At 41.8% G+C, this 14,254-nt stretch overlaps 1 protein-coding gene across 50 annotated transcripts in view; it reads left to right on the plus strand.

The window, feature by feature from the left end:
* MGA (MAX dimerization protein MGA) overlaps nucleotides 1-14,254 on the plus strand; it is a 154,652-nt gene that overhangs the window by 129,981 nt on the left and 10,417 nt on the right. For 33 of the 50 annotated variants that reach the window (XM_008269141.5, XM_070054032.2, XM_089310118.1 and 30 more), the window contains 4 exons: nucleotides 60-1,483; nucleotides 6,424-6,554; nucleotides 9,968-10,019; nucleotides 12,785-12,991. In XM_008269141.5, coding sequence (XP_008267363.3) covers nucleotides 60-1,483; nucleotides 6,424-6,554; nucleotides 9,968-10,019; nucleotides 12,785-12,991 — 1,814 coding nt within the window. The remainder of the gene's footprint in view (nucleotides 1-59; nucleotides 1,484-6,423; nucleotides 6,555-9,967; nucleotides 10,020-12,784; nucleotides 12,992-14,254) is intronic. The other 17 variants (XM_089310130.1, XM_089310128.1, XM_089310117.1 and 14 more) reach the window with 1 other exon arrangement.

The raw sequence follows: 14,254 nt of genomic DNA on the forward strand, positions 1-14,254 counted from the left end.
GCATACCTTAGAGTCTTGATATGAGCAGTATTGATTTAAAATTTTCTTTTTCTTACCAGGGTCTGTGATGGGAATCCGGTTACCTGCTCCTTCCAAACCTTCTGAGACTCCACCATCTTCTGCTTCATCCTCTGCTTTCTCTGTCATGAATCCTGTTATTCAGGCTGTTGGGTCTTCTCCAGCAGTTAATGTTATCACTCAGGCACCATCACTGCTTTCCTCTGGACCTAATTTTGTATCTCAGGCTGGTACCTTGACCCTGAGGATTTCTCCTCCTGAACCACAAAGCTTTGCAAGTAAAACAGCATCTGAAACCAAAATAACCTATAGCTCAGGAGGACAACCTGTTGGTACAGCCAGTCTTATTCCTCTCCCATCTGGTAGTTTTGCCTTATTGCAGCTTCCAGGACAAAAGCCTGTTCCTAGCTCCATTCTTCAGCATGTTGCTTCCCTTCAGATGAAGAAAGAACCCCAGAATGCAGACCAGAAAGATGAAACAAATTCTGTAAAAAGAGAGCTAGAGTCTAAGAAAGCTCAGCAGTCAGAAGGGGAAGCTGTAGACTGTGAGGCTAATACAATTAAGCAAAACTCAGGAACTATTGCTGCCTCAGAAGAAACCCCAAATGATTCCTTGGAAGATGGAGGAGATCATTTGGCTGAAGAATCCTTCACAGAAGAAGGTCCTGCAATTGTGAAATCTTCTGAGCGCTCCTGTAACACTGGGTCACACACAGGAGAAGACTGTGAAAATGTTAATGAAGAGTATGGAACTAGGAATCATAACAGTTCCAAAGAAGATGTGAAGGTGGAACAGCAGAAAGGATTTGACGATCCAGAGAGAAAATCCAGTGCATTTCCAGTCGACTCTAAGGAAGGAAGTAAATGTGAATTATCAGGGAGTAGAATTGTGGAGCAGCCATCTAACACACAGCCAGAGGCCAAGGCGAAGGGATGTGGAGACACCCTGGAGAAGGACAGTAGTAAAGAGAGATGGCGAAAACACCTGAAGGGCCCCTTTACCCGAAAGAGCATTGAAACTTCACGGGAATGTAAGAAAGAGGCAGAGGAACAATTAATTAAAGAAACAAAGACATGTCAAGGAAAGTCAGATGTGTTTGAACAAGCACAAGGCATCTCTGACTTACTTGCAAGAAGTGGAACTGCTGAGACTGCCAGAGGTTTAAAAACTGAAGGTGATTCTTGGAGTAGGATTTCTAATCCTGCAGCCTTCTCCATTGTTCCTAGGAGAACTGCAAAAGGCAGCAGAGGGAATGGACGTGTCAAGGGTCACTTACTACTACGAGAACAGATACAACCAAAGCAAGAGAAGAAGGGGGGGAGAAGCAGTGCTGACTTCACTGTTTTGAATTTGGAAGAGGAGGATGAGGAAGATGAAAATGAGAAAACCGATGATTCTGTTGATGAAATTGTGGATGTTGTTTCTGACTACCAGAGTGAGGAGGTTGATGATGTAGAAAAGGTGGTGAGCTCATTTTTGTTGTGACTGAAACCTCAAGGATTTAAATGGTGTATTAGAGTAGTTTTTTGAAAGATCACTAGGCCCTAATGCATTCAGTTGGATACCTAGGTTTAGATCATGATTAAATAATTAAGTCTTTAGGCTCTGTCAGGTGACATTTATTCAGCTTACGTTACTCTTTGAGACTTGTGTAATAATTAAGAGAAGGCTGGCTTGAGTCCTTAGTGGGGGAATAGGTGTTGGAGAGTTCCTACCATGTTGGATTTTTTATGCATCCTGAAACCACTATTCCCATTTTTATCTCAGTCAGTTCCTGTGGCTGTGTCTGCATCAGCTGATTGTGACTGCTATGATAGAAGTTAGAAACGGAATGGGTGACCTTAGATGTGAAAGAGGGGCCGGCGCCCCGGCTCACTAGGCTAATCCTCCACCTAGCGGCGCCGGCACACCGGGTTCTAGTCCCGGTCGGGGTGCCAGATCCTGTCCCAGTTGCCCCTCTTCCAGGCCAGCTCTCTGCTATGGCCCGGGAGTGCAGTGGAGGATGGCCCAAGTGCTTGGGCCCTGCACCCACTTGGGAGACCAGGAGAAGCACCTGGCTCCTGGCTTCGGATCAGCGCGATGCGCCGGCCATAGCGCGCCGGCCGCGGCGGCCATTGGAGGGTGAACCAACGAAAAAAGGAAGACCTTTCTCTTTGTCTCTCTCTCTCTCACTGTCCACTCTGCCTGTCAAAAAAAAAGAAAAAGTTATGAAAGAGAACTCAGCTGCCTGCAGTTTTAGAGGTGTTTTTCTTTTGAAGAAAAACTAGAAAATACTATCTAATATTTTATTACATTACTGCCATAAGTTGCTTTTTATTTACTTAAAATTTCCTTATTTGTTTGAAAGATTGAGTTACAGAGACAGAAAGAAACCATCCATTTGCTGGTTCACTCCCTAGATGGCCTCAACGGCCAGAGTTGTGCCAGACTGAAGCCATGAGCTTCTTCAGGGTCTCTCAAGTGAGTGCAGAGGCCCAGGGACTTGGGCCATCCTCTGCTGCTTTCCCAGGTGCATTAACAGGGAGCTGGATCGGAAGCTAAGCAGCCAGAACTCAAACTGATGCCCATTTGGGATGCCGGCACCACAGGCCACAGCTTAACCCGCTGTGCCACAGCACCGGCCCCCATTAAATTGCTTTTAAAATGAACCTTGAGTATTTAAATAGTCTCTAGAATTTATACAAGGGTACTTGAAGAAGTTTATGGAGGAGTCAGCACCATGGTGCATTGGGTTAAAGCTGCAGCCTGTAGCGCTGGCATCCCTTATGGGCGCCGGTTCAAGTCCCAGCTACTCCATTTCCAATCCAGCTTTCTGCTATGGTCTGAGAAAGCAGTAGAAGATGGCCCAAGTCCTTGGACCCCTGCACCCTTGTGGGAGACCCGGAAGAAGCACCTGGCTCCTGGCTTCAGATCAGCTCAGCTCTGGCCGTTGAAGTCATTTGGGAAGTGAACTAGTGGATGGAAGACCCCTCCCTCCCTCCCTCCCTCCCTCCCTCTCTCTCTCTCTCTCTCTAGCTCTCTCTCTGGCTCTACCTCTCTAATTCTGACTTTCAAATAAATAAAAAATAAATCTTTAAAAAAAGTTTATGGAAAAATGGAATTAAAAATAATTTATTTTGGTGCAAAAAAAAAGCCATGCATAGTTTTTTATAATATGCCTTTTCCATGAACTTTAAAAAATTCCCTCCTATCTAGACTTTGGCCATCACCCATCATCCTTTGTAATATGGCCTTTATAGTTAATATTTTAAGTTTCCTGAATTTTTTTTTTAAGATTTATTTTCTGTTTCTTTGAAAGAGTTAACAGAGAGGTAGAGGCAGAGAGAGAAAGAGAGGTCTTCCAAACACTGGTTCACTCCTCAAATGGCCACATGGCTAGAGCTGAGCCAATCCAAAGCCAGGAGCCTAGAGCTTCTTCCGAGTCCCCTGTGTGAGTGCAGGGGCCCAAGGACTTGGGCCATCCTTTGCTGCTTTCTCAAGTGCATTAGCAAGGAGCTGAATTGGAAGTAGAACAACGGGGACTCAAACCAGCCCCCATATAGGATGGTGACACTGCAGGCCAGGGCTTTAACCCGTTGCCCCACAGTGCCAGCCTCCCTGAAGTATTTTATAGGCTTCATATTAAGGGTTTCATTGACTGAATTAAGTAACTGGGAGTCAGGTATGGCACAAGTACAGAAGTTGGAGAAACTTTCTCTGTAAAGGGCCAAATATTCTAGACTTTTTCAGGCTAGACGGCTTAGTTGCTGTTGAAGTGTAAAGCAGCCATAAGCTATACCTAAGTGAGTGAATATGGCTGAGTTCCAGTACAAATTGATTTGTTAAAGAGATGGCAGCCTGTCGTCTGCTGACCCCTGACATAATATCAGATGTAAACATGGCCATCATAGCCAGCTCTGGGCTACTTTATGTCCCCCTCCTTCAGGAGCAGTAGCAGCTGTCTGCACTGATTGTCATGCAACTGATTGTTTTAGAATCTTGGTTCCTTGGCCGGCACCGTGGCTCAATAGGCTAATCCTCTGCCTGTGGCGCCGGCACACCGGGTTCTAGTCCCGGTCGGGGCACCGGATTCTGTCCCGGTTGCCCCTCTTCCAGTCCAGCTCTCTGCTGTGGCCTGGGAAGGCAGTGGAGGATGGCCCAAGTGCTTGGGCCCTGCACCTGCATGGGAGACCGGGAGAAGCTCCTGGTTCCTGGCTTTGGATCAGCGTGGTGTACCAGCCACAGCACGCCTGCCGCAGTGGCCATTGGAGGGTGAACCAACAGAAAAGGAAGAACTTTCTCTCTCTCTCTCTCACTGTCTAACTCTGCCTGTCCAAAAAAAAAAAAAAAAAAAGAATCTTGGTTCTTGGTTCCTTGAGATTTACTCAGCCCCTGTATTAGCTGGTCTTTGTTAATGTTTTTGATGCAGATAACAGTAACAAAGATGAGGTGGTTTTTTTTTTTTTTTTTTTAAGATTTATTTATTTATTTGAAACAGTTACATAGAGAAGGAAAAGCAGACAGAGACAGAGGTCTTCCATCTGCTGGTTTACTCCCCAATTGGCTGCAATGGCTGGAGCTTTGCCGATCTGAAGCCATGAGCCAGGAGCTTCTTTTGGGTCTCCCATGTAGGTGTAGGGGACCGAAGACTTGGGGCATCTTCCACTGCTTTCCCACACCATAGCAGAGAGCTGGATTGCAAGTGGAGCAGCCAGGACTCAAACTGGTGCCCATATGGGAGGCCAGCACCGCAGGCTGCAGCTTTACCCACTACGCCACAGCGCCGGCCCTGATGAGTATTTTTAAACTCTAATATTTAAATGTTTCAATTTCCTGTATTAGTTATTTCTGTACCTCAGTTGTCTCACTTATTTATAAGGATCTAGCGCTAAAATTGAATGATTCCATATGTATTTGCCTTACATTCTCTCAGTAGCCTAGTAGTTTTCAAGGACAGTTACCTGTAGGAGCCAAAAATCTGAATTCATTGAGTTTGAGAATAACATATTGCAGATTATTTTGCCTTTGCAGCATCTCTCATTATAAGTAAATCCAGGTAAACATCTGAAAAAACAGTCCACTGTTTAAAACCACTAAAAACTATTGATATCAGTAGAACTGACTTAATAGAACCTTAGAGTGTGGCATTGCTTATAATAAGTGATTTCTAAAATTTAAATTCTACATTGCATTTATGTACATGTCCCGTGCCTATGTTTTGTTGATGCTTGTGATTAGCATTAATATTGAAACAGTGTGAGGAAAGTTATGAACAGCTGTTCCAATTTAAATCTTCCATTGTGAAGGCTATTGGATATAATTTACAAAGATGGCAGTTAAAAATGTTGGAGAAGGCAGGTACTCTTCAGTTTAAACATTGTAAAGCATCTGCTTACATTACTGATTCTTTAGGTTCTTTTGGGATTCTGTATTGATTTTGCTTCCTAGAGTTAATTTTGACATACATTGTTTAAACTTAATGTACACTGTTTAAAATGTGCTTAAATTGGGGTGGCAAACTAAATGTTAGTTTGCATTTAGTTTCTGTCAGCCTTGTGGAGCCTATAATTTGGGGGTAAGTAATTTTTCCAACAAATTTAAGCATAGAATTAATAAGGTGATTTGGATGCTTCATTTTGAGTTTCACCTCTTGGCACAGTGCATACAGTGCAATTATAGATACTGTGACCCCCTGTTTCAGTGTACTTATTATCTGCTTCTCTCTTATCTATATAATTCTAATGTTTATAAAAGATCCTCTGAGTTTCTTGACAGGTACTCAATAAGTGCTTACTTGATTGACTCCCTTTTGGTATAATTACCAATTCAGCAATTCTGGGCTTCTTTTGAAGCCCACAGTAGCTCAAAAGCTCTCATTCTGTGAGGCTGAGAGACTGTCAGGGCCAAGAAAGAAATAGACAAAGCCTGTCTATTTTCATATCTTCTTTGTATACGTTAATGTATGTTGATTTGTTGGGGTCCAATATGGTGTTACTCATAAAGCCCCCTTAAAATAGAGCCTGAGTTTTCTCCTTTCCACCTTCCCCCTCACCAAATTTTATTTTACTGTTGTTTTATGAAGCCTTAGTATAGCCATACCTGTCTCTAGAAAGAACACTGTCCTCTAGAAGGAACACTGAAGCATCCATGCAGCCCCTTAGGGGACTCTAATTAGGCTAATGATTATTGATGTCTATTTAATGTATGCTTGTGACTTACAGTGTAGTTCTTGGTTGTTAGTACTAATTGTATTTTGTCTTTCTGATCTAATTCCTTTTTGGATCAATAAGCATAGGTTATCAGTACTGATGGTACACTCAGTATTTACACTAGTTGGTTTTTTTATAAAGGGGAGAATGTAGTTGAACAGTTTAGGTATGCTTGCCTCCTAGTAAATTATTTACTGTTTTAATGATGTATTTCAGAATAATTGTGTAGAATACATTGAGGAAGATGAGGAGCAGGTGGACATTGAGACTATAGAAGAGCTGTCAGAGGAAATTAATATTGTCCACAAGAAGACCACAGCTGCTCACACACAGTCATCCAAACAGCTGTAAGTCTTATTTCTTTAAGGATTATTGTTTTTGTGCTTTCTAATCAGAAACAAAAGTATTCTGTTTAGGAGCCTGGGTTAGCTCACTTGTTTCCTTAATTACTCTTTTTTCTGACTAGTATAGATGAGAGGAAGAACTGGAATTCTAAGGTAATTAACTTGGTGTTGTCATGGCTATTAGGCACTGTGTAAATATGAATAACATGTTTTTGGAGCCTGATACACTGGTGTTAAAATAGTAGTTTTGCTATTTGTAGGTATTTAACCTTGGGCAAGTCTGTTTTCTCTGTACCTCAGATTCTTTACTGATGAAATGAGGAAAATACCTCCATTTGAAATATTCAGTGATATATGCAGCTAGCATAATAATTAACATAAGCACCTTACGCAACAAAGGTCAGTTTCTTTGTCTTTTAAAAAAGGCATCAATTTTTTTTAAACTTTTTTTAAAGATTTATTTATTTGAAAGAATTACACACAGAGAAAAGGAGAGGCAGAGAGAGAGAGGGAGAGAGGTCTTCCATCCTATGGTTCACTCTCCAATTGGCCGCAATGGCCGGAGCTGCGCCAATCCCAAGCCAGGAGCTTCCTCCAGGCCTCCCACAAGGGTGTGGGGTCCAAGGACTTGGGCCATCTTCTACTGCCCTGCCAGGCCATAGCAGAAAGCTAGATTGGAAGTGGAGCAGCTGGGACTCAAACTGGCATCCATATGGAATGCCGACCTGCAGGTGGTGGCTCTACCTGTTATGCCACAGCGTTGGCCCCACGGCATTAAATTCTACATTGTTACTTTACTAGTTAAGCAGGTGAGATATAGGTGGGAAGATTTTACTGTCCTGCAGATGAGATGAAAATATGGAGAGCATGAGGACTGACTTTCTGTTTTAGTAAATCTTGTATTTATTTAGGACTTCGGGTGTCGGTGAGAGAAGGGAAGAAAGACATGACTTATTTTGTGCCAGACACTGTACTTTTCCTTGTATCTCAACTATAATGTGAAATAGTAATGAATTGAGGAAGCATCTCTAGTGGTACTGAGTAATCTAGGGAATAGGACTAATTCTAAAACTATGTATAGGTTACTTCAGTTATCTACTGATTAAGCCTGAATGAATTTAAATCTCTTAAAAACTAATCAGATTATAATCCAATAATACTGTTGAACTTACTAAGTTCAAATTGAGTTCCTAAACAATAGCAACTAACTAATGTAAAAGCTACCATTTATAATAGTAACAGGGAAAAAAAATTATATAGAAATACAACAAGAACTGTGTAAGACTTACAAAATTATGTTTAAAGACTGAAAAAAATTGATAAATGGAGAGAATAACATGTTAATGGGTTGGGATAAATAAGCACAATTGAAATTAAAGACAAATTTATTTAGTATTTTTTTTTTGTTTACTTGAAAAAGAGGTGGGATTGACAGAGAAAGGGGTTTTCCATCCACTGATTCACTCCCCAAGTGGCTGTGATGGTCAGGGCTGGGCTGGGCAGAAGTCAGGAGTCAGGAACTCCATTCTGGTCTCCCACATGGGTGTCAAGCCTGAAGGACTTGGACTGTCTTCGGCTGCTTTCCCAGGCTCATTAGCAGAAAGCTTGATCAGAAGTGGAGCAGCCAGTTCTCAACCAGGAGTCAATATGGGATGCTGGCATTAGAAGCAGAGGTTTAAACCCACTGTCAAAATACCCAGCACTTCCATGAATTTTTTGAAGACCTCTTTTATGTATGGATGTCAAAATATCTTTCTGTTGAAACAAACATCTCTTTTTTTTTTTTAATAAAAAGATTGATTTTTTTTTTTAATTTGGAAGTCAGTTAGAGAGGAGAGAGATCTTGCATTCACTGGTTCACTCCCCAAACGGCCAAAACGGCAAAGGCTGGGCCAAGCTGAAGCCAGGAGCCAGGATCTTCATCTGGGTCTCCCACGTGGGTGCAGCGGCCCAAGTACTTGTGCCATCTTCACTGCTTTCCCAGGCACATTTGTAGGGAGCTAGATCGGAAGTAGAGTAGCCAAGACTCAAACCTGTGCCAGCATGGGATACTGGCATTGCATACCACAGTTTAACCTGCTGCACCACAGGGCTGACCCCCAAAATTATCTTAATTCCCTGTTTCACAAGTTTTCTAAAGTACCTTTGTATAGCAGTTAAATGAGTAAATTAGAGCTATGTTATCAGAATATCTCAATTGTAATTTTTTTAAAGGTTTTATTTATTTACTTGTGAGGCAGAGTTATAGAGAGAGGGAGAAACAGAGAAAGGTCTTCATCTGTTCGTTCACTGCAACGGCCAGAGCTGGGCCAATCTGAAGCCAGGAACCAGGAGCCAGGAGTTTCCTCCAGATGGCCAGCATGAGTGCAAAGGCCCAAGCAGTTGGGCCATCCTCTACTGTTTTCCCTGGCCAAAAGCAGAGAGCTGGATCAGGAGACAGCAGCTGGGACACGAACCTGCGCCCATAAGGGATGCCGGCACCACAGGTAGAGACTTAGTCTACTATACCACAGTACCACAGTGCCGGGCCCTCGATTGTAATGTTGAGTGAAATAAATCAGTTGTGGAAAGATGCAATATAATATTTAAATTGCAGAAATATAGAATATAATATGATATTTAAAATGCACAGGGGCCGGTGCCATGGCTCACTTGGTTAATCCTCCGCCTGCGGCGCCAGCATCCCTAATGGGTGCCGGGTTCTAGTCCCAGTTACTCCTCTTCCAGTCCAGCTCTCTGCTGTGGCCCGGGAAGGCAGTGGATGATGGCCCAAGTGCTTGGGCCCCTGTACCCACATGGGAGACCAGGAGGAATCACCTGGCTCCTGGCTTCGGATCGGCACAGCCATTGGGGGGTGAACCAACAGAAGGAAGACCTTTCTCTCTGTCTCTCTCACTGTCTATAACTCTACCTGTCAAATAAATTAAAAAAAAATGCACATAAATTTTTTTGTTTAAAAATATATATTCCTAGTAAAACGGTAACGGTCTATGTGGCAGACTCGGTTCAGGAGTGTTTACCTATGGCAAGGAGGAAAAGGAATGCTATTGAGTAGACTGCATGTAGGTTCTCTGTTTTCAGGTACATTATTTCTCAGGCTGGATAGCACACACCTGGATGTTCATAATGTGTTTTTATATAGTTTTGTATTTCTGAAAAGTATTTTGTAGTTTTAGCAGTTATTTGAATACTTTACTGATGAGATTGAGCATGTTCAGGATTGTATGGCCATAGATTGGCTATTTTTCTTAGAGGAAGAAAGTATACTGTTGAATAAATAATGTGGCCATATATTACATCTTGGAGGAAAAGAAGCTGTTCACACATTTTGGAATAGATTGACTTAATACAGCTGTGAAATAGGTCATAGATGATTGGATTTCAGTAAGATATTGGAAAATATTGTCTTTATCTAGGTGCCGTACCCATATCCCTGCAGATGAAAAAGCTGGTGAACGGAGTCGAAAGGTATTTAGAATATATTTAATGATAATTATTCATTTAATAAAACTGACAGCATTTGTCTTAGGGTTAAAACAACGTTAACTATATTAACTGATCATCTCCACTTGCGCCACCCCCTCCCCCCCGGCCACTCCTACCAATGAGGAATTTTAAAAAATCATTTCCCGTAGGATATTATACTATTACTGTGTGTGTGTGTGTGTTTTTTTTTTTAAGATTTATTTATTTTAAAGGCAGAGTGAGAGAGAAAAGTGTAGAAATTCTCCATCTGCTGATTCAGTCCCCAGATGGCCACAACAGCTGGAGCTGGGCTGTTCCAAAGGCAGGAGCTAGGAGTCTCATTTGGATCTCCCACGTGGGTGCAAGAGAACTTAAATGGATATGGAGATTATGAAAACTGACATGCTCACTTGAAACCTAATCCTGCAGTGCAATGAATGAATGAATATAAAACAAACTGACATTCTTTCTTGTCTAGGCTCATGGTTTTCAGTGCCCTAAAATTTTTATTCACTACACTGGTGGTTAGCAGTTCAACTAGCCATGATATTATAACTTCCTTTATTCTTCTTAATGTATTCAGTATATATTAGCATGATAGTGTAATAAAGCAAACTTCTCTTTTTTTAAGTAAAAAAAGTTTTATTTTACTTGAGAGAGACAGATAAACAGAGATCTCCCATCTGCTGGTTTACTCCCCAAATGCCCACAACAGCTGGTGATGGGCCAGGCGTGCAGGGACTCAACTGTTAGGCATCACCTGATGCCTTTCAGAGTATACATTAGCAGGAAGCTGGAATCAGGAGCAAAGCTGGGGCTGAAACTCAGGAACTTCCAATATGGAATACTGATGTCCCTAGTGATGTCTTTACCAGTAGGCCAAATACCTGTCTATGTGCATAAATTATTAATATGCAGATAGTCGTGATGTTTTGCTATATTTAGACTTGATACTGATTTTCTATCTTGTTGATTCTTTTATTCTGTCACACTATATTAAAGTATACAACTTTAGAAAGATGATGGCTTTACATAGGAGTTTTTGCATAGTGTCAGTTACAAAGGCAAACAGTGTCATAAGAGACAGTTGGAAACAGAAGAGGGAAAAAACACAAGACCAAGAAGTTTTACAAGTCAGGAAACTAATTACTCACTTGTCTGATTAATGTTCACAACTTATGATAGTGTAACTACTGTTAATGATTTTTTAAACTTTAATAAGCTATGAATAAATACAGAAGACTTAGTTTTAAAAAATGAATAAATGCAAATGACAGATTGTCAGGTGAAAGAGGGAAGAGTAAATAAAGGAAAGGATGCCTGTGTTGATACCCTCATTTTGCAAGTTGAAAGGTAAGATAAAATACATGTTATTGATGGAATAAGAAATTAAGATGGAATTATATTCAGTTGTTAAGAGATCAGTAGAACTAAAATTAGTAACGTTATTAAGAAGATGCCATGGTAAGATGTGAGCCATGTCTTTCATCCTTCTCATAGCAAGAAGTCACTAGGTAGCATTGAAGAGAAAACATATATTACCAGTTTTTATTTAGATTATAGATTTAAAAACAAGATACTGCAAGAAGATTCAAAAGGTGGTTGTTTCTAGGGATTTGGTTACAGGTACAGGATGTAGTTGGATTATATTAAGCTCTTTCTATATATTTTAAACCCTATAAGCTATGCATCTTTAGCTTTGTTATAAGAAATAGGTAGGAGGGAGGCCCAAGGCATTTGAGGGTCACTTTCCTGGAAAAGTGCAAAATTTAAATTTTAAATGCTATGGAGGATTGGGTTGGAGGAGAAACAAGTAATTCAGGTGGAGGGAAAAGCCTATATGCATTGGCAGGGAGGGGTGGGATTACTAGTATGCTTTGGGAATTTGTAGCAGTTGTGAATGGTTGGAAAGAGGGATGATTTAGAAATGTGCATTTGATCCTTTACCAATTTATGGAAGGATCGTACAATTTTTTTTTTTTTTTTTTTTTTTTTTTTTTTTTTTTTTTGCAGGCAGAGTGGACAGTGAGAGAGAGAGACAGAGAGAAAGGTCTTCCTTTTGCCATTGGTTCACCCTCCAATGGCCGCCACGGCCGGCGCGCTGCGGCCGGCGCACTGCGCTAATCCGATGGCAGGAGCCAGGTACTTCTCCTGGTCTCCCATGGGGTGCAGGGCCCAAGGGCTTGGGCCATCCTCCACTGCACTCCCTGGCCACAGCAGAGAGCTGGCCTGGAAGAGGAGCAACTGGGACAGAATCCGGCGCCCCGACTGGGACTAGAACCCGGTGTGCTGGCGCCGTAAGGTGGAGGATTAGCCTAGTGAGCCGCGGTGCCGGCCAGGATCGTACAATATTTTTAAAAAAATTTATAATCTGTCTTTTCCACTAGCCAAGATTTTACTGAAATTTTTTTTTCATGTAATTTGTGTCATGGAAACAAATTATAGGAATTACAATACTAAATTATAAGCTTTTCCAGATCCCCTAACATAACTCTGCTCCTCTACACTCCCACTTACCCTTCCCCCTCCAATTCTTCATTTGAAAACCACTGAAATTTGAGCTGGAAAACAATGTTGCTGTGTCAGCATGTCTTAGGATTTACACTGTTGGACATTGTTGAAATTTGATTTAGAGGAAGGATAGACTGGAAGTAAAATGACCAATTGAAAGGCTCTTATAACAGTCCAGACAGAAGATGATGGGTGCCTGAGGTGCAAGAAGGCAGGTTGATGTGAAAGATGTTTAAGAGGCAATCTTTTTTGGACAGGCTCCACCAGTTCCGCTTAAACTGAAGCCTGATTACTGGAGTGACAAACTACAGAAAGAAGCAGAAGCTTTTGCTTACTATCGCCGGACACACACTGCCAATGAGCGGCGACGGCGTGGAGAAATGAGGGATCTCTTTGAGAAACTGAAGATCACTTTGGGATTACTTCATTCTTCAAAGGTTTCCAAAAGTCTCATTCTTACTCGGGTAAGTATTTTGTGTAAATGAGAGGTAATAGCTTGACTAAGAGAATCTTACAGAGATGGTAAGTAAGGGAATCCATTGCTATGCCAAGGAGACTGAACTAGAGCTACTTACGTATAGCAGTTGAATGTGGACTAATAAATGCCCAATGAATCTCAGGAAAAATGATTATGTCTGGTCAGTAGCTTTTCATTGGAAGTCATGTTCTTAATTGGTAGAGCTGTTGTTTCCTCAGGTATCATCAAAAATTCTGATTGGACTGTTTCCATGGTCTCTACATTTTTTTTTTCTTTTTAAGATTTATTTGAAAGGCAGAATTAAAAAGAGAGGGAGCGACAGGGAGATCTTTTTGCATTGGTTCATTTCCTAGATGGCTGTATAGGCCAGGGCTGGGCCTGACTGAAGCCAGGAGCCTGGAACTCCATCCAGGTCTCCCTCATGAGTTGCAAGGCCCTAAATATTTGGGCCATCTTCTGCTGCTTTCCCAGGTGCATTAGCAGGGAGTTGGATCAGAGTGATGCAGTAGGAACTGGATTGGCACTTGTAAATGGGGTGCTGGCTTTGCAGGCCATGACTTAACCCTCTGTGCCACAATGCTGGTACCATTTACATTGTTATTGTAAGCATTTAGAGCAGCTTACCACATTGTAAAGTAAAGTATAAATGGTATTTTAACATACCTGACAGGTTTTTTTTTTTTTTTTTTTTTTTTTTTTTTTTTTTTTAAAGATTTAAAGAGAGAGAGCTCTCTTTTTCTGGTTCTCCTCCAAATGACTGTAACAGCTGGGTCTGGGCCTTGCCAAAGCCAGAAGCCAGGACCTCGTTCTGGATCTCCTACATGGGTGGCAGGGGTACAAGTACTTGGATCATCTCCTGCTGCCTTCCTTGGGGCATTAGCAGGAAGTTGGATCAGAAACAGAGTAGCCAGCATTCTGATATGGGATGCCAGTAACCGGTTATCCCACTGCACCAAAACACCAACCCCAGTTGACAGTCATAAAAAAGTTTGTAATACTCAGGCTAGCAAAAGTTCAAACTATGTACATAAATTGCCTAAGTTTTTTTTTTTTTTTTTTTTTAAGATTATTTATTTGAAAGGCAGAGTTACAAAGAAGCAGAGGCGGGGGGGCGGGGTCTTCCATCCAGTGGTTTACTACCCAGATGGCCACAACAGCCGGAGCTGCGCCGATCCAAAGGCAGGAGCCAGGAGCTTCCTCTGGGTCTCCCACATGGGTGCAGGGGCCCAAGGATTTAGGCCTTCTTCCA

This window comes from Oryctolagus cuniculus, chromosome 12, assembly GCF_051225735.1.
Source record: "Oryctolagus cuniculus isolate XC-2025 breed Fujian yellow rabbit chromosome 12, ASM5122573v1, whole genome shotgun sequence".
In the NCBI taxonomy this organism is placed as follows: Eukaryota; Metazoa; Chordata; class Mammalia; order Lagomorpha; family Leporidae; genus Oryctolagus; species Oryctolagus cuniculus.